At 43.3% G+C, this 24,837-nt stretch overlaps 1 protein-coding gene across 1 annotated transcript; it reads right to left on the bottom strand.

Annotated features, from left to right (window-relative positions):
• Nucleotides 1-15,695: 15,695 nt before the first annotated feature.
• On the bottom strand, nucleotides 15,696-18,104 carry LOC147891018 (trans-cinnamate 4-monooxygenase-like). Its single transcript, XM_087389312.1, has 3 exons — nucleotides 17,091-18,104; nucleotides 16,878-16,987; nucleotides 15,696-16,767 (listed from the first exon to the last, which is right to left on the bottom strand). The coding sequence occupies exons 1-3, from the start codon at nucleotides 17,903-17,905 to the stop codon at nucleotides 16,172-16,174; spliced, it is 1,521 nt and encodes a 506-aa protein (XP_087245438.1). The 5' UTR covers nucleotides 17,906-18,104; the 3' UTR covers nucleotides 15,696-16,171.
• Nucleotides 18,105-24,837: the final 6,733 nt, after the last annotated feature.

Genomic DNA, 24,837 nt, shown 5'->3' with positions numbered 1-24,837 from the left:
CCAGGTTTGCCACAAAAGTTACATTTCATTTTGCTCTTTTCCTTGAAGTTTCTTAAGTTGCTTCTGGCCAAATATGCCCTTCTTTGTAATCACTTCTTTGTTTGATCTTTCTCTCCTCCTCTACGAGTGATGCTTCAATTTCTACCAGACTTATCTCTGGAATATTAGTGAGTGTGGTTACAATAGTGCCATATTCTTCATTGAGACTTCTAAGTAAGATGGCAATGACAATATCTTCATCAAGATTAAACTTGATGCTAAATAATTGTGTCAAAATGCTCTTCATTGTGAAGAGATGGTCTCCCCCCTATCCAATCTTAAGTCAAAAAACTTGATAAGCAAGCTATACTTAGAGCATCTTCCCTGTGCTCCAAACACATGCTCAAGATGAGTCCATGCAGCATGAGCAGTCTCACATCTATCAATGTGATGAATGAAGGAATCACTCAGACCAAGAGCAATTATAGCAAGAGCTTTTTCATCTTTTGGAAGCCATGAAGCTTCTCCTTCTCTAGTTGTAGGTTTAGTTTCTTTGCCATTTGCTACCTTCCATATTCCCTTTTTAATGAGAATAAACTTCAGTTTTGCTTGCCAAGTGTGGAACCCCTCTCCTTCAAACTTATCTATTTTCAGTTTGGAAGCCATTTAGGAAGGTCTTACCAAATTAATGGCAGTGTCTAATCCCTTTACAAAAGGTCAATCTTTCTGAACAAAAAAATCACCTTCACCGTATAAGTGCAAATTGCAAGATAAGAATTCTGAAAAACCTAATTGTTTGGCATAATCATAACCAGTTGGCTTCTCCTGCAACCTCTTAACTAGAGTCTTTTTCACCTTGTACTTTGTCTTTGTAGTCTTCTTGATTTTGGAAAAGCTTTAAGAGCTTGAGGTTGGCATGTTGTCGAGAAATTAGCACCAACTAAACTAACATTCTCTGAACTGAAATGACATAGTTTGAACTAATTTTTGGAAGAATAATCTCTGAACTAAGTGTCTTACTCCTCAAGCATTTAATGTAGCATAAAAAACTCTAAAAAATACACTAGAAATGCTTGTAGAGTACATGTAAACTTGGAGGATGAAATTCAACCAAATGATGAGAGCACCTCTTTGAGGGCTTTTGTTGCGCAATGAAAGATATAGGACTAGAAAAGACCCAGTACCAAGATTGGGTGAAATGTCGTGTCAGGTCGCCATAGCCAGAAGCTCCAAAGTTGACTAGTTTTTTCGTTCAGTATGCCTCAATTACTAGAGCATTTGCCTTCAGATTTGAGATGTGGATAGCTCTTACTGTTGCCTAACTTTTGCTAAGAGGAATTACCAAAATGTATCTCCATCAGGTCGCATTTGAAGAAATTGCGTGGACTATATATATTGTCAAAACAAGCTGTAGGAGCACTAACTTCACAATTCCTTCAAGGTGGACGTGCACCCTAGTGAGGGGAAGCTACAGTAGAAAGGGCTAGGGAAATGGTGGCCTATAGGTGGAGAACAAGCCTAAGGAAATTCAGGAAGAGGAAGGGAGAGAAAATCTTCATTTGGGGAAGATGAAAAATCTAAGAGAATCTTAGTGGAATCCAAGAGAACTCAAGGAGGCTCATGGAGGCTGAGTGGCTTTGATACCAAGTGAAAATCCATTTAGAAGCAATGAGACACAAATGTAGTTGTTTATTCATAGAGTGGTTACATATATAGGCAACTGCCTCCATGTAGGTAGATCCCAGATCCACAATCATTTCCCTGATTATCTCAATCGATCACCTCCTATGATCACTCACTCAACACACCAACTTGACACGCCTAACTAGAACCTTCTAGCACACCTACACTCACACACTTCTTGCATAGGACTCCAAGCCCATAGGCACACACACACACACATCAATTTGCCCCTTCAAATCCCAAAGGCCCATTTTAGAGCGTGATCACAGAGTTCTTCGAGCCGGATTGCACAATCATGATCCCATTAGTAGTTAGCGAGGTAGAGATCCAAAGCCATCCACAAGGCACACCAGACAGAGGGATGATGTACAAATCATCCTCGGGGACATCCCTTCTATGTTTAGACTTGGGGCTCAACCTTCGCGACCCATAGGAGTTACCATGGCCCTTGTCAGACGTAAAGTCACATCTAGGAGAACACTTCGACCCACATATAGATAGGTGCACCAACACTCTATATTTGTTCTTCTCTTGCCACGGCCACCACACCAATCATTGGGTCCCTCATGTACTCACCTCTAGGAGGCCCCCAGGATCTTCAACATACACAGAACCATATGGATTTGATTTGAAATGATGATGAGCTAGCGACACAACACACTGGATAGACGATGGATGCACATATCATGCTTGAGGACATCCCATCCATGTTTAGGTTCGGCGCATGACCAACCACGGTTATCGTGGACTTTGTTAGATATAGAACCATCACCAAAAGGCCATGATGAACCACATCCACAGATAACCAGAATGTTCTATCTCTGACCTCATGCCCTAGCATAGCCCCACCCACTAGGCCCATCATGATATCCTACTCCCCTTTTGGGGCCTCCACTCATGTATCTAATGTATCTGATCAAACTTGGCATTGGATCTGATTTGACATGATGATGATGATGTTATGGCTTGTTAGCTCTTTCCTACTGCTTTCGTAGGAAGAGTAGGGTTCTCTCAGTATGCAGGGTTCCGAGGCTTTTTGTCACCTATAGATATAGTGGGGTTGTCGGTTGTAGTATATATGTAGCTTAGGACCTTGAGTCGTGTTCTGGTGAGAGACGTAGGCTTAAGTGTGGTAAGAAAACAAAGTGCATGCATGTGTAAAGGGAACATGAATCATCATGGTTGAGGTAATGAAGGCTTTTGCCTTCATTGGGGGTTGTAGGGTTTAGGAGGAGTTTAAGGGTTAGAAGGAGGTTCCAGGATTAGAAGGAGGTTCTAGGGTTCAGAAGGAGGTTCCACGGTTAGAAGGAGGTTCTAGGGTTTAGAAGGAGTTCCAAGGTTTAGAAGGAGGTTCCAAGGTTTAGAAGGAGTCCAAGGTTAGAAGGAGGTTCCAAGGTTCAGAAGGAGTCCAAGGTTAGAAGGAGGATCCAAGGTTCAGGGTAGAGTACATGGTGGAGAACTCGTCTCCCTCGTAGATCATGGAGTTGAAGGGATGAGGAACAAAAGGTTTAGAGCGAGCATAGGAGTGGGAGAGAAAGAAGGTGTAAGAGCATGGGGGAAAGAAGAGAGAGGAGGGAGGAGGAGGAGGGAGGAGGAGGAGAGAGGAGGAGGCAGAGGAGGGAGGAGGAGGAGGAGGAGGGAGGAGGAGAGGGAGAGGATGGGTTGCAAGGTTGGAGGAAAGGGGAGGAGGAGTTGCAAGGTTAGGACATGCTTTTGGATGTGGAGTGCAAGGAAGCATGGATACTTGAGACAAATACTTGGAATACCAAAGTAGACTCAACACAATGCCCCAAAGAGTGTGGGATTCATTCCATTATGGGGTATTTATACAAGTTGGAGAGCTTCTCTCTCTGCATGTACAAATTGTAACACATTCTCTTTCTACATGTAGAAGTCGTATGTAGAAGTTGTAACACATTCTCTTTCTACATGTAGAAGTTGTAACACAAAGTTGTAACACATTCTCTTTCTACACATAGGAAGAGCAGGGTTCTCTGAGTATGCAGCGTTCCGAGGCTTTTTGTCACCTACAGATATAGTGGGGTTGTTGATTGTAGTATATGTGTAGCTTAGGACCTCGAGTCGTGTTCCGGTGAGAGACGTAGGCTTAAGTGTGGTAAGCAAACAAAGTGCATGCATGTGTAAAGGGAACATGAATCATCATGGTTGAGGTAATGAAGGCTTTCGCCTTCATTGGGGGTTGTAGGGTTTAGGAGGAGTTTAAGGGTTAGAAGGAGGTTCCAGGGTTAGAAGGAGGTTCCAGGGTTCAAAAGGAGGTTCCAGGGTTAGAAGGAGGTTCCAAGGTTTAGAAGGAGTTCCAAGGTTTAGAAGGAGGTTCCAGGGTTTAGAAGGAGTCCAGGGTTAGAAGGAGGTTCCAAGGTTTAGAAGGAGTCCAGGGTTAGAAGGAGGATCCAAGGTTCAGGGTAGAGTACATGGTGGAGAACTCGTCTCCCTCATAGATCATGGAGTTGAAGGGATGAGGAACATTTAGGGTGAGCATAGGAGTGGGAGAGAAAGAAGGTGTAAGAGCATTAGGGAAATAAGAGAGAGGAGGGAGGAGGAGGAGGGAGGAGGAGGAGAGAGGAGGAGGCAGAGGAGGGAGGAGGAGGAGGAGGAGGGAGGAGGAGGAGGGAGGAGGAGAGGGAGAGGATGGGTTGTAAGGTTGGAGGAGAGGGGAGGAGGAGTTGCAAGGTTAGGACATGCTTTTGGATGTGGAGTGCAAGGAAGCATGGACACTTGAGACAAATGCTTGGAATACCAAAGTAGACTCAGCACAATGCCCCAAAGAGTGTGGGCTTCATTCCATTATGGGGTATGTATACAAGTTGGAGAGCTTCTCTCTCTGCATGTAGGAATTGTAACACATTCTTTTTTTACATGTAGAAGTTGTAACACATTCTCTTTCTACATGTAGAAGTCGTATGTAGAAAGTTGTAACACATTCTCTTTTTACATGTAGAAGTTGTAACACATTCTCTTTCTACATAAGTCCATGTTGGCACAGAGTCAACATATTCCTGGATCCATTTTATTACCCATTCTCGAGTTATGGCTGATTGTGAGCACGTACCTTGATATCCATGCTTTTAGTCCAGTGGTTGTGGAACTTGTGTCGTGCCAGTCGATCCTACTGTAAAGCCTTAGCACCATACAATTTTTGTACAGTTTCTAGGTAGCTTGTATCCACCATTTGCTCGAACAGAGATATGTGGCATGCTTCTAAGAAGATCACTCTTTGATAGAGCTGGCTTGTAATCTGAGCATCAACCCTTTCATTGGGATTAAAGCTGAGTGGAGGCAAATGGGAATCAAGGTAACATGGGACCTCTAGAATGAATTCCAATGTTTTACAGAATATAGTACTTTGGTGAAGGAAGCGATCAATGTTGCCGTGCATTATTTGCCCATGGTGCTGAAGTGCTTGGACCATTATGCCTTGGATATTCCATTCTACACTAGAGTATGGTTCGATCATTGGCCAATTAATGGTTTGATTTTTAGCCAAAGTGTGTATGTTGGCTTCCCGTTTTTTATGCCGTGGAACTACATAGAACTTGGGATGGGTTCTGAGACATGGAGGTGCCTTTAAGAAGATTACATCAAAGAGCTTCGGATGGTGCCAATCAAGTTGTGGATCCAACTTGCTAATCCAACCTTCACTAATTTGATGCCACTCCATCCTCAACCCTTTGGACCGTTTTCCTCTTTAATATTACAACAATGATCTGCCAAGAGCAATATGTACCTGCTCTGGTTGAGGATTTCAATAGGACAATCCTCCGTTGCTTTCCGAAGCTTCAGCATGAACTCGTATAGCAAGCCCATAGTACAACCCTCATGGTCAAAGAGGCGAAGCACGAAGTACAAGGGCTCTATGGACATTTGAATGCAAAGGGCTTCCTGCCAAAACTGATTGTCAAAGACAATCCCCTCTACATTCTGTCCAACAGGCAATCTTGAGTCACTCCAATCCTCGAGCCGATGTGAGCAACACTAAGCTGTGGCATGAGAGGTTTGGTCATCTAAACTTTAGTTCTTTAAAGGAGATGCATAAAAGTGGAATGATTGTAGACCTACTAGAAATTACAAATCTGCTCGATGTATGTGAAGCTTGCGTGATGGGCAAGTAGCATCGGTAGCCCTTTCCTAAAGAGCCCAGTAGGGCAAAGGCTCCTCTCGAGCTCATTCACACAGACCTCTGCGGAAAGATGGAGAGGGAAGCTTTGGGTGGTTCCTACTACTTCGTGATGCTGATCGACGACTACAATAGAAGGATATGGATGTACTTCCTGAAGACTAAAGATGAGGCTTTTAGTAAGTTCAAAGAATGGCATGTAATGGTCGAGAAAGAAACAGGGAGGAAGGTGAAAAAGTTGAGATCAAACAGAGGTGGTGAGTGCACATCAAGTGAATTTGAAAGTTACAGCAAAAGTCACAGGATCAAGAGGCAGAAACCCCTACCACATACATCACAGCAAAATGGAGTAGCAAAGCACAAGATGCGCGTCATCTACAAAATGGGCAGGAGTATGATGAAAGGGAAAGATTTGCCAAAGACTTTCTGGGCTAAAGCATGTAACACGGCAGTTTACATTCTGAATCGTAGCTACACGAAGGTTGTGAATGGGATGACTCCACTGCATACCTTTTCTAGTAAGAAACCTTCAGCTGCACATTTCAGAGTTTTTGGATGTGACTGTTTTGTGCATGTCCCTAATGCTAACAGGACCAAATGGGAACCGAAGAGCCGGAAGTGTATTTTCTTGGGCTACAGTGAAGAGGCAAAGGGTTACCGTCTCTATAATCCTATTATCAAGAAGGTAATAGTAAGTCACGATGTGTTCTTCTCAGAACAGCCGCATCAATTGGAGGAGGATGCTTCCTTCCCAGACAACCAGGACCAGGATATCCATCCAGTACAACCACCAACAACAGACCGAACTCCCCCAATGGTGCTTGGGAGGATTCAAGATAAAGAAGAGGAAGAAGACCCTGTACAACCACAATGGCAACGGCCATTCCTGAAGTGGATAAAGTAGCTTTTGGATGGTAGAGAACCTCTAGCCATTGAGGAGGAACCATCCGAACACTGCCAGTCCAAGAGATTAGAGGAGCAAAGAAGCAAAAGGATTCGCACAGGTACATGGTTTTGATTATCAGGATACTTTTTCTCCCACAGCTCGACTAACCACAATTCGCAGCGTTTTGGCTTTAGCAGCATAGGAAAGTTGGCATGTGTTTCAGATGGATGTAAAATCCACCTTTCTGAATGAATATCTCAAGGAGGAGGTATACGTGGAACAATCACCAGGTTTTGTGATCCTCGGTTCAGAAGGTAAAGTCTGTAAACTGAAGAAGGCACTTTACGGGAAACCGGCCCCACGAGCGTGGTACTAGCAGATTGATGCCTACTTTTTGCAAAACGGGTTCAAGAGGAGCCCATTTGATGCAAATTTGTATATCTACAGAGAAGGAGGCAGGTGTATGATTGTGGTCCTTTATGTGGACGACCTTGTCATAACAAGGAACCATGAAGAGAAGATCTCGCAGTCAAAGCAGTTGCTAGGAAGAGTTTTTGAAATGACAAACCTCGGACTGATGCATTTCTTTTTGGGGATTGAAGTTTGGCAAGAGCCAAAACAGATCTTCATCTCACAGCTAAAGTATGTTGGAGAGATACTGAAGGCATTTGGCATGGTTGAGTCCAAGACAGTTGGCACCCCTATGGAGATTGACATGGAGCTCTCAAATGAGGATTCATCACCACTGGTGGACGAACCGAAGTACAGAAGGCTTGTGGGTAGTTTGATTTACTTGTGCAACACACGGTCGGACAATAGTTTTGTGACTAGTGTACTAAGCAGGTTTTCCAATAAGCCTTGGGAGAACCATTGGAGGGCAGGGATGCGGGTGCTGAAATACATCAAAGGCACACTTGATTTTGGCATCACCTATACCAAGGGCAACACCTTGACTGGATTCTGTGACTCAGATTGGGTAGAAGACGTGGATAGTAGGAGATCAGTGACATGTTACTCTTTCTCACTAAGATCTGGAGCTGTGTCATGGGTCAGCAAGAAGCAACCCATAGTTGCTCTTTCTTCTACCGAGGCTGAGTACAAATTAGCATGTTTTGCTTCTTGTGAGGCAGTGTGGTTAAGGAGGATTTTAGGGGACATGGGTGCAGTAGTGCAGAACAAGCCTACACAGTTATCATGTGACAATCAGAGTTGCATGGCAATTGCAAAGAACCCTGTGTTCCACGCTCGCACAAAACACATTGAGATTCAATATCACTTTGTACGCGAGCTCATCATAGATGGAGAGGTCGATTTGGTGTACTGTCCGACTACAGAAAATGCTGCGGACATCTTCACGAAGCCTCTTAGAAGAGACTTGCTGGAGAGGCATCTTCATCGACTTGGCATTGGGCCGAAAAAGTAAGTTCACTTGCGGGTGGACATTGAGGGGGGGTGTTAGATATCAATGCTCCACTCTCGTGTAACTATGTGGGAACCAGCTAAATCTACTTGTAAGCCCCCCCATATGAGGAGAAGGCGCATTTGAGTAGCTCAATTATCCGATAGGTCCTAGTTTGGACACCAGATGGGGGCCATGTGTGGCCTGATGGCTGGACGGCTTGAGATAGAGTTGGCACACTGCCAACTAGGCTACATGCAAGTGTGGGAAGGCATCCCATGACTGACCGCACTGAGGGTAGACGGAGCATTTCTCGGGGCAGCCCACTCTCATGTTGCGGGGCCCGTTTGGAGCCCCAGATGATCTCGGATGGCTCTAGGCCGAACGGAGATTGTAGGTTAGTTGCTCTATTCTGCGCCACGGTTCTAACGTGTGGTCGGTGGCCTATTTCAGGACCTATTTCGGGACCAACCTCCAATCAGCCATTTTGGGCCGACTGGGTCGGTCTCCCAATTGGGTCTAACCGACTACGACTAGTGGCTATATAAGAGCAAGCCCGTGAAGCCCATATTCATCACTGGCTACCCTGATTCCTTAGCATCCAGCCTCCATCCTCTACTATTTCCAGCACGCCATTGAAGCTTCTCACACAGGAGCACACAGCTGGGAGGCAGCGCCATCTATTGTATCAGTTTTACAGTAATCAAATTTTTGATTCTCCATACTATCTGCTTTTCTCTCTTGCATACGAGATCCTGTTATCTGTTGAGCATAGATGTTGTATTGTTTTCTTACAATACTCCCATTCTTCCATTGTGATATGCATCCCCTCGTCTCTCTCTTCTCTCTCCATTTCATCAAGTAGCCAATCCACATGAATATCCTTTGGAAGTGCTCTTAGATGCTGAGGGTATGGCACACAAGATCCAAAGTGTGTACGAAAGAGGGCCCTTTCTACTTATCTTCTTGCCTTGCATCCTCGTATCTTGTCACCCATCTTTTCATCACATCACTATTAAGCATGCAATAGAGGTTGATATTATTAAGCAACTCCGTGTCCATTACTTTGCTCCGTCCTTTCCCTTGAGGCAGGATAGAGGTCATCCTTAGGTCTTCATCATCTCTCCATAGTTGTGGAAGAGAGCTATCCACATCAATAAGAAACTCAAAAATATATACAAGTGACTCTTGTACAACCAAACCTCAGCCATGCTACCTTCGGGCCTTCCATTTTGCCTCACAAAACCCTTCAAGATCTTCATGAAGCACTCGAGAAAGAACAACCATTGTGCATGTACAGTGCCGCATATAGCAATCTCATCCACCACCAAATGCACTATGAGAAGTAGTTGGCTTGTGAGAATAGAACGTGGAAAGGTCTCCTCCACTAAACAAACCACCTCTACTAACATAACTCGAGCATCCTCAAGCGTGGTGGGATCTATTTCCTTTGAGCTCACATACCTAGAAAGAAAAAAGTGTGCCATATTAGCAATATCAATACCTTGCATGAAGCATTCGTATGCTTCACATTTGTATAGTGTAAAGTACCTCACAAGCTCGCCCATCTTGTAAATACAATCCTTCACGTCCTTCGATGCACTATGAGAAATGCTGGTATAGGTAGTATGAACTGAACACATGAGTGATGGTTGATTAGTTTCTTCTACACTCACAAATTTGGAAGGAAAAAGAGATTATGCTAAGTCATACTTACTCGGAGCATCTTGTGCCAATCATGAGATTTCAAGCCATATAATTTTTCTACACCTCTTTTCTTGCTCTTTGTGAAGGCCCCCTTCAAACACCTCATGCATCCAATGGGAGTACAAATTGTAGTAATAGCTCGCTTCACCGCTAGCATCTCTAGCTTTGATAACTTCCATGGTGCATGGGGTAAAAAGGCACGCCCATTTGGCCTCTCTTGTGGCCAAGCTTCACGCATCCTCCCTATGGTGCGTAGATCCTCCCTTATGCCTACGAAATCTCGTGTCCCATTCAAATGTTCCCAAATGGTAGACGCCACATTCTTGAAGATATGCATGGGATCAAGCAGGTGATTGATCTTGAGGTGGGACAAATATGGTAGCCGATAAAAGATGGAGTTCCTAAACAAAAGATGGTGTTAGCATGCAATCTTTATTTCCATTCAATATAGCACACAATAGTTACAAACCCTTACTGTCTCATGCCAAGTGGTGGAGTCGTGAAACCGTCCCAAATTCTCATCCAATCTCTTGCAATGAGTTACTATCGGGGGACTTCATTCCAAAGGGTGACATATCTAGGATGATTAGGTGGAAGAAATCGATGGTGATTCTCATAGATGACCCTATTCAACGCGTTTGCCCGTGAAGCAACTAGCAAAGGACCACAAACAGGACATGCATGGTAACCCAATGTAGTGAGACCTAAACAATAGATGCAATTGCATAAACAAGGTGGGTTTAGGGTGCCACATCGACTGCCTACTCATAATTAAAAGTTCAATGCTTACTTGAACACTCGCCATAGCCTAGGAAGTCATGCATCATCCACATCAAGACTGTTTTGCAGTTGAAGTCTCGTGACGAGGGAGGCCTACTCATGTCATGCACCTCGATACCTCTCCACCCAACTCATCAATCAAAGGCTCCAGATAAACATAAGGATTTTTTACTTTATGTTTCCCTGGAATTAGAAGGGATAACATAACATGTCCTTTCTTAATCACCATAGAGGTTGGAAGATTATAATTCACCAATATCACTGGCCATACACTCTAAGAGGTGATTTTGAGACTAAATGGGTTCACACCATCCATACCCAATCCAAGTCTCAAGTTCCTAGGTTCTTTCTTGAAGCTTGACCATGTGTCTTCAATATGCTTCCACACAGAAGTGTGTACGGGAGTTCTCCACTTGCCATCGGTTGATCGATGGGAGGAATGCCATGACATGAGCTCTACAATGGATTTGCACTTGAACATATGTTGGATGCGAGGGATTATGGGAAAATGTCACAGGACCTTACGAGGCATATCTAAAGTTTTGAAATCTGCTATATATCTTGCCTCTCGACAAGTAGGACACTCTCTTGCCTCCTTATGTGGTCCATGAAACAGAACGCAATCATTGAGGCAGGCATGGATGCGCTTGTAATCCAATCCTCCAAGAGAGGTCACATGTTGCCTTGCCATATCTCTTGAGGTCGGTAATTTGTTCTCCCTTGGAAGCATTCTACACAATAGCCTACACATGAAGACCATAAATGAGAAAAAGTGTTCCAGTAATTGACCCACTAGCATAATTCTCCATGTTTGCAAAATAGACTTTAAACCTTACTTGTGTAATGCATTCAAACTTGCATTGTTCCATCCATAGATAGTCTGCAAGTTTAGTAACTCAAGGGAGGCACGTAGAATAGATAATGTGCACCCCTCAAATAGTGGTGTTGATGCTGCAGTAAAAAGATCGTCCTGCTCCATGCTATCATTCCTACCTGAGGACTGATGGACAAATAAATCTCGCACCATATCATCAAACACCTCCTCCTCCACGGCCTCATGAGGTAATGGTGGAGGGCTACTATCACCATCACTCCATGCATCCATAACGGTCCCTCCTAAAGATCCCACCTCATATCACCGACGCTTCGCCTCCTCATGAAACGAGCATAGGGCAACATATGCAAGTGTGGCACTCCATCTTGTATCAAATTGAAAAAGGATCATACATCAATCACATGAACACCCATAGGTATCTCAATCAACCTCAATGCTTTAACACTTACCCGGGATATGGTTGCATCCCATTTTCATACTTTGAGATGTGATTGAGTGCAATTCTACATGCACAATACATGTTTCCTCGACATCGATCACACATACATTTGATTATTTGCTCCAACCACATTCATCGATGGTGGATATGGAAGGATTCATCCTCAATGGAGCTACTTGTTGAAGATAAAGACATCCTATAGATAAACAATCCAAAAAATGTGTTCTTGCTTGAGTATTAAATGACAAAACTCTGTATCACATCTAAAACCACGCTTATAAGTGCGTCTGTACTATGGAGTGTGTCTATAGGCATGTCTAAAACACAGTGTAGGTGCGTTGATAGATGCGCGGACTGCAGACTGGTTTTTGAACCTACTCTTAGTGCCACACTTTCCTTTCGATACTTTTAGCGCCGCTTGCTTTCCTTTTTTAACACACATAGCTCCAAGCATTCACACTCATCTCTAGGCACCCACACTCATCTCCAAGTAGGCACACTCATCCCCAATCATACAAGAGAAGAGGGTGAACAAGGAAGCCACCAAAGAAGAGGGGGAGGAACCTTTAAAGAAAGACAAGAAGCTTCCATACCTCTATCCAAGTTAAGTCTCTTGGTGGCTGGTCTTCTCTAGAAGTTGTTTTCTTTGGATTCGTCCTTTGTCGTATGTAGGGAAAGGATGTTCTTGGTACTGTTATTTGTTTTGGGGTTGGGGGCATGTCCTTTTCACCTTTTTGTCAAAAAGCGTATGTCAGAGTGCGTCTACAGACACATCTAAAAGGGCATCAAAATTTTAGGAAAACAAGGTAGCCGCACCTATAGACGCACTGTTTGCTGCATCTATAGACGTGCTTCGACAGAGTTCCAAACATGCAGTTCCGATAAAGCGTTTCCCTTCCCCTTCTCCTTTCCCCTTCCCCTTCCCCCTTCTCCTTCCATTCTCCCTCCTCCTTCCATTCTCCCATCCTCCCTTCTATTTCCTTTCTATGTTCCCTTGCATGCATGTTTAAGTCGAATTTTCAATGCCTTAAGCATTCGCCTTAAGCATTCGTGAGGAAATAAGGGATTGCGTAAATGATGGAAATAAGTGATTGCATGAGGGAAATTGGATTGTAGCATGAGGGTAGGATAAAGAAAGAGGGCATGCATAATGGAAATCACAGGATTGCATGCATGATGGAAAGAGGGCATACATGATGGAAATCTTCTTCTCTTCTTTTCTGCAATTCATCATATGGCCATGAAGCTCTTCACCCTCGCCTGATCTTCGGGATGCCATCTTTTGGGAGTTATATAGCATTTTGGGGCACCCTCCCACTCCTCATGAGTTATACACATACATGACGGGTACTCAACACCCCCCAGAAGTCGGCAGTACAGACTCCAAACCACCCCATACCCATACCAACTAAGATTACTCCTGTGGAATCGAGATAGCCCAGTAGGCGACAGAGCCGCCAGCCTTCTCCCCGATCATCAAGAGTCCCTTCTCCCCTGTGGTCTGGAGTCCCTTCTCCCTGAGCATTAGCACTCCCATCTCACCTGTGGCCTGGAGTCCCTTCTCCCCTATCGTCAGGAGGTCCTTCTGCCTCGCAGAGCCACCAATGTACTCTTGTGCGGTTGGGAGTTCTTTCTCCAGAGACGAGTGGCCAACGTACTAGCTCATCTCACGATAGGGCAGTAGGCGTAGTAGCAGGGAGAGCTCTATGGGATGCATGGCACAATGCTTTGGGGGGGGGGTAATGGTGGGGACGAGGAGGATTCAGATAATGCAGACATGCCAGAGGGTGATACGATCTTCTATGACATCACTCAAAGAGGAGGCATCTTGATGGATGCACGAGGGAAGGACATCATGGCCTTCATGCGCTCTGTAGTTGCTAACAACTATAGAGATTGCTTTATTCCATACAACGAGCATCCAAAAAGGTGGGCTGATGAGACCATCAATGCTATAGGCTCTAGGTATTCGAATCCCCCCAATGTTGAGTTCACAGAGAAATGGGCAAAGTCAAAGATTGTTCTTATACTTGCCAATAAAAGATCTTTACTTAAGAGGTAGGCACTAGCCCAGATTGCCAAGAGAGAGGGAGGTCAACCACCAAGGGGCTAGTCCCACACTGCTCATAAGCGTGAGTGGAAGAAAGCAATGAAGGCGGACCCCAGTATGCAGCATGTGGAGGCACAGCGGATCCAAATGGAGCAATATGGAAATGTGCATTTTAGAGCAGGGGGTGTTGACTCATGGGAGGCCCAATTTGTAAGTATCGATCTCAAATTATATTGTGTTTATGTGGTTTATTAGGAGGTTGTTTCTTTGTACTAACCCCTCCGCAAATTGTGTCATCTTGCAGCTTGATATCATGGGCAGATACCCTACTACTGTCGAGACAGCCTACCATCATGGACATCGCAGAGGACATACATGGAGGCACTTCTATGATGAGGGGTTGATTACTGAGAAGCAGTATATCCAGGCTACTGGAGCCCCCCCCAGGTATTTAAAAGTACCTAAATAATGTCAATAGTGTAAATAAAGGTTTGATTTTTCATACATTGATACATGTTGTCCCTCGTTTACACGCCCTTGGGGATATTAAGAAGGAAGAAGACGAGGATACTGAGGAGAAAGGCGATGAAGGCTAGGAAGAAGGCAATGAAGAAGGGAGCGAGGACGTGGATGACTTAGATTAGTCATAGAAGTAGTACTAGAATTAGTGCTAGCTACTCTTTTTTGTACTTGAAGCCATTGGCTTGGCTTCGTGCCTCTCTTGTATATACAATCGTCTTATTTTTTATACTTGAAGCCACAAGTGGCTTGGCTTCGTGCTATATGCATATACAAGCACTTTTTGGGCTATGAATTAATATACAATTCTTTTATTTTTTTGGCATTCAATTTCCTTGTGCAATGTTCTATTAACAATGAATGCTTGTGAGCTAAACGTTTTGGAGTTGTAATGTTTTATTTGGATTTGTAATCGTCGGCTATAGACGTGCATGGAATCGTGCTAATTAAAATGCGGTTGGCTGTAAGAATTGAATTGCACACTGTGGAAACGGGATTCATGCAACCACACAACATACACAGCAACATGTTCAACCATACAAAATTTTACTTTTTTGTATTTAAAAAAAATCTACAAGTCTATAAGCACGTCTATGAGCGCATCTTTTTGTTTTTTTTTAATTTCTACAAAGCATCTAATACCGCATTTATACGCGCATCTATATGTGCAAATGTTTGTTATATAAACGCATGTATAGATGCGGGTCTATAGACACACTAATAGACGCACAAACAGCCGCATTCTTTTTTTTAAAGTTAAGGAAACACATCTGTGCGTGTCTATGAATGCATTTTGTTGTTGTGGACGATGAATGCAAAGCTCACAAATTTTCAGCCTTAGAAGAAGCTACGTGAGAATGCTAGCTTTTCAAAACTTTAGACGATTGTGGCGAATATCATGGTCAGATTGCAAGTTTTCCAATGTTACCACCAAAAAGGTATCACCATGATAATCACGATGTTTGTGGGAACATCCTCTAAATTCTACAAGGAAATTGAGAGATTTTAGCTCTTGGGGCTTCTGCACGTCTGTAAGACATTTCAATATAGTTGAGCAGCTGATCACCTACACTTGGTTTCGGCGAGCCCAACAAAGTAAACGGATTGGAAGTTGGGGGACTACTAATTTCATCATAAATGAGACGTAATATTAGGTTTGGCAATGCACAAACTCACAAATAAAGCGATCACACATCATTGATTTGGTAAACAGACAATTAGTTTCACATAGGCATCTTTTGCTTATAAGCAACGTGGACTAGATTTCATTTATATAGACAGAAAGGTTCAGAAAATACTCCACGAAGATATGAGATATATTACGTCTGATCTATTACATCTGTAGGTGTGAAGGGAGGGTAAAAGATCTTATTCGATAACACAATCCAAGAAACCTTTAGACTGTGGAGAAGGGATTTGACTTTTTGCATCAGATCGATAAACTGTGCTATATCTTGACCTATAAAAAATTCAGCTCACAGAAAGACATACTGCACCAAAATTCTTTTGAGCTAGCAGCTGCGGAAGGAAACTCAGTAAGACAGAAGATCTAACAGCCTGATATATCATCCTTTTCAACTGCACAACACTGTTTTTGGCGTCGTGTAGATAGGAAACCCGATAGAGTGTTCAATGGATTATGGTTCTCTGCAATTATTGTTGAATGCGATATCCAGAACAGACTGAAGTTTTGAAGTGTGATTTTTGATAGCTGCTCTGATTCTAGGGCAGTTTCAACCGGACAATAGAATTAGCATCTTTAATTCTCGCGGGGTTTCACCACGACAGTAGATTTCACAGCTAGAGTGAGACTAAGCTGCCCTCCCATTTCAGCCATGTTGACCTTGTCTACGCCTGGTGGTGGCAGCAGCTCGAAGGCCTGCACAAATTTGCCCAGCACCAGTGCCACCACAGGCGATGCTATTATGCTTCCCGGGCAGCTCCTTCTGCCGGATCCGAATGGAATGAACCTGAAATCGTTGCCGTTGGGCTCGATTTTGGACTCCTCCAAGAACCGTTCGGGTCGGAACTCCTCCGGCTTCGTCCAATACTTTGGGTTGTTGGCGATCCCCCACGCATTCACGAGGAGCCTGCTGCCAGCTGGGATGTCGTAGCCGCCCAGCTTAGCTGCCTGCAAATTCATGTGTGGAACCAGCAAGGGAATGACCATGTGCATACGCAGTATCTCCTTGACAATGGCCTGGAGGTACGGCAACTTGGGAATATCTGGCTCGGTGAGAGGCACGCCCTTGCCCAGCACGGCGTCTAGCTCTTCTTTGAGCTTTCTCTGGATACGAGGGTTGTTCACGAGCTCTGCAACTCCCCATTCAGAGGACCATAGAGTCGTCTCGATGGCTTTCCACACAACACGAAATCTCTCAGTAAGAATAATCAAACTCTTTTCACGCATAATCCTTCATCCATCAAACAAGATAAGGTTCACACGCTTAACATCTGCAGCATACCTGCAACGTTCATGTTCTGAATAAGGTAGAGGACACTGGTCTCGCTGATCTCTCCTTTCAAATGGGCATCCAGGAAGAAATCGACTCCAATCTTTTCACCACCTTTTTTGCTGCCACAAATCAAGGTACGGATGAGCCTTAATTCTCCTCTATATACTGTTGCTAAAAGAAACGTTTGGCATCGCAAAACTTGTGGGATTACGAGAGGCTTACCTCTTGCGTTCGTTCAGAAACGCGTCTCTCAGGAATGCAAGCCTTCGCTGGTTGGTCTCCCACACCTCTTTCAGATATCCTCGTAGAAGGGGCTTGAAAGAGGGCACGAAGTCGCCGTAGTTGAACTTGAAGCTCTCAGCCAAGCGCCCGTTCTCCCTATTGAGAGTCATGAGTTGGACATAAAGTGGATCGTCCATGCCAGAAAATGTCCTGTTGAACATCATTTTGTACACGATATTGTACATCATCAGCTGCATTCTGTGCCTAATCACAAGCCCAGAGGTGGTGGCACCTTTCATGGCTGCGACGTCACGCACTGCAAGGTCGATCTCCTCTTCCCATCCATGTCTGCTCAGTTGGACCACCTTGTTGGTGAAAAAGGGGAGAGTCGCAATACGCCTCATCTTGCGCCAGTGCTCGCCGTAGTCCGCAAACACCATATCTTGCCCCTTTCCTGTGGTCATGTCCATCACCAGATTCCGAGCCCGGGATCCAAACTCCACTCCTTGAGTCTGCAGCACTTCCTTCGCCATCTCAGGCGACGAAACGACCAACACGTTGCGCTGGCCCAGGCGCAGCAGGCAGACATCGCCGTAGCGCTTAGCCAACTCGGCCAAGTTTCTAGGAGTGAGGCCGCTGCGGAACTGCAAAAAGTTGCCCACCAAGGGCAAGCGGGGAGGGCCGGGGGGACGCCTAAAGCGCAGGCTGAGGAGGAAACGGTAGAGGAAAAGGGCACCGAGGAGGGCGAAGCAGGAAGAGAGGATGATCCCGGGGGAGCTAAACTGTTTGAGAGGAAGGAGAGAGGGGGGATCCATGGAGGGAGCGGGGCTGAAGATATGCTGTTTGCTGATGGGTGTTGATCAGGGACGTTGATGGCGAGCAGGAATGGCGGAGAAGACCAGGGATGGCTATGGCGAGCAGGAACGTGGGAGAAGACCAGGGATGGCTATGGCGAGTAATCAGCAGTGAGTGTTGCATTGAGATTGTGGTGGAGGGAGCTATATATAACATAGAGAGTGGTGGCGAAATGGCCATCGAAGAGAGAGAAGAAACTGGTTTTCATGCAGACCATTCTTAGTCCTTACGTTCTCCTTGATTGACTTTATCTCCCGCTTGACTCGGTCTCATCCCATCTCCACCGTCCCCTTGTCCCTCATCTTGGCCGTCCATTCTTTGTCATCCTGCTGGCCGTCCATCTTAATCTCCATGCCCTTGCTTTTGATGACAGGAAGAGCGTTGGTTTAATGAATCTTTTAAATGAAACGAATGGCGTGAAAAAGCCCCAAGACTAAGCATTTATAACATTAAGTTGACACACGAAGGCTTACAAGAACCTTTGGACCCAAAAATACCAACAATCCCCCCATAGTCCTTAAACCCTCCTATAGGAAGGGCACCTAGATGCTCTTTGTCCTATATATATATATATATAAACATAGGCCAAGAGACTAGTGCAAGAGAGGGGAGGTGAAAATGCAAACCTATAATGACACACAACAAGACAAAGCAACTACAGACACACCTGATAGATGCACAAAATAGCGGGCACGTCTATAGGCGCGGCTAGAATCGTGAAAATACCGATGCATCTATAAGCACGTCTGCACTGTGTTTTAGATGTGGATTTAGACGCCTTTATAGACACGGAACAGAGAATACAGAGAGTAATATTTTGCTGCAGGCTGATAAATGTGCATCACTGCTTTCCAAACATTGCCCATGATTACCAAAGCACATAATTTTAATATCAATGCTTTTTGGCAAACCCACACATACAAAAATTAAGTGAGGTAAGGAGAATGAGACAATATGTAAATTAGTTTTGCCAATATCAATGATGGGCTACGGTTCGATCTCATCCTCAATGAGATCAACCCTTGCCAAACTATCCCCTTCAAAATCCATTGATACATGTTGTCCCTCGTTTACAGGCCCCTGGGGCTGATCCGGAGGAAGGTCTTGATATCGAGGAGGAAGAAGGCGACGAAGAAGGGAGCGCAGAAGGGAGCGAGGACGCGGATGAGTTAGATTAGTTGTAGAAGTAGTGCTAGCTACTCTTTTTTGTACTTGAAGCCATTGGCTTCGTGTCTCTCTTGTATATACACTCCTCTTATTTTTTGTACTTGTAGCCACAGGACGTGGCTTGGCTTCGTGCTATATGTACATACAAGCACTTTTTGGGCTATGAATTAATATACACTGCTTTTATTTTTTTGGCTTTCAATTTCCTTGTCGAACGTTCTATCAATGAATGCCTTGTGAACTAAACGTTTTGGATTTGTAATGTTTTATTCGGAATTGTAATCGTCGGCTATAGATGTGCTTGGAATCGTGCTAATTAAAATGCCAACCGTGCTAATTAAAATACGGTTGGCTGTAAGAATTGAATTGAACACTGTGGAAATGGGATTCTTGGAACCACACAGCATACACAACATGCACAACATTCTATTTAACCACACAAATTTCTGCTTTTATTTTTAAAAAAATTCTGTAGAGCGTCTATAAGCACGTCTATGAACATGTCTTTCTGTTTTTTTTTAATTTCTACAGAGCGTCTAATAGCACGTCTATAGGCGTGTCTATCTGTTATGTGGATGAGCCCATAGACGCGGGCTAATAGATGCGCCCAAAAGTTTTTTTTAAAGTTAAGGAAACGCGTCTGTATGCACGTCTATGGCTACTTTGTGTTGTTGTGACACTAAGGGATAACAACCATGATTGGATCAGGGATTGGATCATACAGTACTACAGCTATGTCATTATGGCCTTCTTCTATTGTTACTCCTTCGTAGATAACCACAGTCAAATTTATCATCATGTTTTAGGCTGTTTATTCATCCGAGCCATGTATGTATTTCAGCAGCCAGGTATAAGTCGAGGCCTTGAAAACCCCTTCGCAAATAAAGTCAACTCTTGGCAAGCCTTATAAATATACCGATCAAAGATGGGAAGTTGACGTTTTGTAAAAGCAGCCTAGCACCTACGAATTATAATTGAGTAGGCCCGTTTTTTGTTGGACTAGATATTCAACCCATGTAACTATCTACATACATATCTTTTGCTCTTCACTTGTAAAACTTTCATTCTTCACTCCCCTTGTTCTGCAAACCAACTCGCATTCGCCTATTTCTATATAACGTTTGGAATGGTGAATTGAAGTAGGGTGGACATCTGATTCTGTAGTTGGTTCCTAAGGCAAGAAGCAAGCTTCTGCTCTTCCTTACAATCAGATGTCTCTCCACTGAACCTTATGCAATAGTTTCCCATCATGGTGCTCTCTACTGAGAGAGAGAGAGAGAGAGAGAGAGAGGCATGCTCGACATAAGGAGAGAAGACTAGTGTATCAATGCATCATAAGACATTTTTCCAATGGTAGTAATTGATCGTACATGGTTTCAATTATTGGTGAATGTGTGCTTTCTATACACAACCTCATGACACTACCTTAGTTCAAGTGAGGCTCAAGTAGAAAGAGCTATCAAATGCAAGCAGCCTTATTTTATTATACAAGGGCCGTTGTTAACCCTGTGGCAACAAGGGTCAAAAGCACAATCAAGAGCAACCAATCTGTGAATATTATGTGTGTGGAGTAGCGGCATAGCAGTACTTGTATTGACTTGAGCTTGAAAGTAGATCTGATGGATCTAATAGGATAGGGATAGTTAGAAAAGATCTAAACATACTTGCAAAAATTATGGAGTGAGAGAGAGACTACTCATAATGAGAGTTCTAAAGAGTAAAAGAATAAACTTTATGAGGTCCCCCTACAAATAGAGAGTATTGAGCTCCCCTATAGAAAAGATAGAACGCTTGAGGTCCCCTACAAAAACTGCAAGGACTATTAAGGTCCCATACAAATTATGTAGAGACTATTGAGCTCCCATACACTTTGTGTAGACTGAAACTCAAGAAAATGTATAAATATCTCTCAATGAAAAGAAGGTCCCACTCTTGGACTTTAATGTTTGTATGCCCCCCTCCCCCCTTTCACCCCTTAACCCTATGAATCCATCAAGGACTAGTTCCCCATGACTCCTCATTGACCCTATTTCTCAACCTTGAACTCACAAGTTAGCTCTCCAAAACCCAATCCTCCTTCTAAACCCTACGAGCCTTTACTAAACCCTTGAACCCCTATGGAGATGAGAACCGCCATACAAACCTTATGAGCAACACTTCTTTTCCACCTTAGCTTAGCCACTTTTCATGCTTTAGCCGATATCTCTCATCAGCATACGATTGGAGGTCCTTTGTTGCAACTATGGTCACTTGACTACAATGACCAACTAAGCATGATTGTAGGTGACTAAATCCTCCAACTTGGAAATGTGAGAAAAAGTGACGACATATGTTTCCCCTATCTCATCAAAAATATCACTAACATTGCTTCTATTAAGAACTAACACAAATTCTCCTAAGAAAAACCTTGTTAGGGAACTATCACATTTTGTCACCACTTAACAAATCCAATGCATTAAATATAAAAAAATAAGCATGTACATGTGCAGAATTTGTGTCTTCCTACCCACTGTAGTGCACGTTGAGGTCCGCCTTTTGCTCACTAACTGCCCTCTCCACTACTACATCCTCAATGGATGAGAAGAAGTGCATGACGCTTAGAGCTCACACTTACAATGGGTAGGTTGTGCAAAATCAATGGAATTTAAGTAAAAGCATGTAGCCAAAAGCCTTCAATCCCTTGAATAGCATTACTAATTTATGAATGACACCAATATTATTGAACAAATGAAAACCATCTTCTTTTAATCCATGCATGTCTTTGTTATGCTAGAAACACCTCCATTGTAATTAGTCCTCTTGGTCAATCCATGAATATGGCTCGCCATTAGTAACAAGAGCAATTTTACTAAGGAGGAGATGCTATTATGTGAATGTAGATAAGAATTATTCCTTAAATTTGTAAATAAAAACCAAGATTTGATTCATTAAGGTGCTTCCTTGATGTTATTTGACAAAATACAGTGCCACAATTGCCAGTATGCATCTTATTTAGTATCTTAAAGGAGAGCATCTTACATCCAATGCATATCTTTGAATGCCCCAATCTTTGAATTCCAATGCGCCTCAAGACACTTGGCCAAACATCTTACGTCCAAAGTATACCTTTGAATGCCTAATATTTGAGATTTGATTCCCAAACAAAGGTCGAGCATCATGTTGGTGTTATGGGTGGGTAGGGTCTAGGGAGCAGAGAGACATCTTGCATTTTGGTTAGGTTATGCATGGGGCTTAGTGGCCTACACAAAATGTGGGTGAGCTAGGATGCAAACACCTATTTGAGTGAGTTTATAAGAAGAAGGCAAAGGGCATACTCTTGGTTTACACTTTTTCTTCGTTTATAAGGGGAAAAAAAAGGGTAAACAAGGTGCAAGGCGAGATTGCCATGCTCATTGACAAAAAATGATTAACCTTTAATTAAATTTTAAAATGATAATAATTGATCATGAACAATTGGATTTTTGGTGGTGTGTAAATGATTGTGTTGCATGCACACTTTCACATAAGTTTACTTGAGTATACACACAAGAATTCAACTCGATTCCAAAGGGCTAGATTGTTTTTCTCATGCTAGATCCATTTCCCTTAGGTTATTAAAAATCTTACTGACTCAGCTTAGAAAACGTTGCCTAACCATGGCATATATGGGAGCTTGCTCTTAGAGTGCATGTGGTAGAAATCCACATTCATTGCCACCTTAGCTAGTAATCCTCTTTAGAGTGCCTTTCTCTTAGCACTCAATAGTATTTTTTCTTGGACTTATGTACACACCTTGGACCCATTATGAAAATTTGTTTGAGTTCTCTTTGGTTGCTTGGATGCAATATCAAACTTAAGTTGGGATATTTGGGAGTAGTGACAAATTTAGGTTGTATTCATTTTAGCATGGTGGAGCAAACTTAGGTTGTGATGTTTGGAACTGACGAAATTAGGTTGTGTTCATCTTGACATGGTGTTAAACATGAAGCCCCATGAGTTGTGGAAGGTCAAACTTCTTTGACTAAATTCGTGGAAAAATATGTGGCTAAAAGCCTATAGTGCCTCAAGTGCACAACCCATTAAAATTTGTGTCAGAATCACAATGCTTGATATAATGGTATTGAATGTGTTAGAAGGGAATATGTCAAAGAGAGCATTCAAACTTAGGTTGGGATATTTGGGAGTAGTGACAAATTTAGGTTGTGTTCATTTTGGCATGGTGGCAAACTTAGGTTATGATGTTTTGGAACTGACGAAATTAGGTTGTGTTCATCTTGACATGGTGTTAAACATGAAGCCGCGTGAGTTGTGGGCGTGAGTTGCAAAAGGTCAAACTACTTTGACTAAATTCATGGAAAAATATGTGGTTAAAAGCCTATAGTGCCTCGAGTGCACAACCCATTAAAATCTGTGCCAAAATCACAATGCTTATATAATGGTATTGAATGTGTTAGAAGGGAATATGTCAAAGAGAGCAACCCAAGAAGTGGGGAATGCTCTCTTGAAAATGTGGGCTTTCTTTGCCCAGCACTACACTTTGAGACTTTCTTTGGATTCCATCCAATCCGAGTGCACAAGAGTTGCTCCCTTGTAGTTAAAAGAAAACCTCCGTTTGATCTAGCGAATTCGTTAGTGTGTTGGAGTTCATATCGTGCAATTTCGTCGTCAATTTTAAACAGCAAGTTGTAATCCTTTTGGCGAAAAGCTCACTTTAGAGGATCCAAAAGGCCAAGAGGAAATTAGCAAAATACCAAAGGCAATTGTAATTTTTTAAACGTTTCGAAGTTGACGTTTTGCTCACCTTCGACTTGACAGCAAACTTGCTCGTGTTTTTTAATATGGATAAGAATCCGAAAGAACAGACCCAGTTGCTGCCGTGTCAAAAATGATGCGCATGCAGCCTTGGAGTTGAACTGTTGCTGTGGAAGGCTGACTCTCGTTGAGGCTAATAGAACATTCCAATTAAATCGCCATCTGCGCTGCAAATTGTTGAATGCTCTAAGCGTAGTATTGTTGAATGATAGAACTTCATAGAAATAGAGTTGTGGTCATTACTTTGCGGCATCTGCATGAGTGGCTCGTGTTCGCCAAGGAGGCCAATCCTGCTCACATTCTACGTTTCACGTTTACAATCAATATTCGAAGAGATGTTAAAACCAACTGGGTTGCTATTACATGCGTTGCTGTCTTTGACAGGACGCATCTTCGGCGTTGGGCATTGTTAATTCTTAGAAGGACGATTCCTCAATCCTCACCCGTTCTTTTCCATCTTCTAACGAGTCTCGTTTTGCTTCTTAATTCAGCGAACGTTCCTAGCTGGTTCGTGCCGCGCCGTCGACCTCCGTTTTTCTTCGCAAATAAGATGGACCTTTTCACGGTTCACCTTTTGTTCAAATGATCAATTTCTTAATGCTTCTTGTAAGTAATTGTCCCCTTCACCAATTGTAATATCATGAGTGATTCGTCACGTAAGTTGGAGCTTCCAATTATCTTTAGTCATGACGTTAACGTAGCTTGTCAACATCTAGACAATCGTGCAACTTTGCAGAATTGATTGCTTATAAAATCCAAAACAAAAAAAAGCCTTCGCTTGTGCCAGCAGCCGGCTCATCTCATAGCTGTTTAAGTGTACGGGAAAGAGCCCACATTTCTTCTTTCAAGTTGGATGCGGGCTCACCTTATTATTGCCTAATTTTCTGTAGTATCGTATAATTTTGAAGGACCTCGAGCTTCTTGAAAAGTAAAT

The sequence above is a fragment of the Dipteris shenzhenensis genome, chromosome 18 (genome assembly GCF_047967505.1).
Source record: "Dipteris shenzhenensis isolate YYH24624 ecotype China chromosome 18, Dip_SZ_1.0, whole genome shotgun sequence".
Classification (NCBI taxonomy): Eukaryota; Viridiplantae; Streptophyta; class Polypodiopsida; order Gleicheniales; family Dipteridaceae; genus Dipteris; species Dipteris shenzhenensis.
Note: the sequence above shows the minus strand (reverse complement) of the source record. Positions and strands in the feature narration are given on the sequence as shown.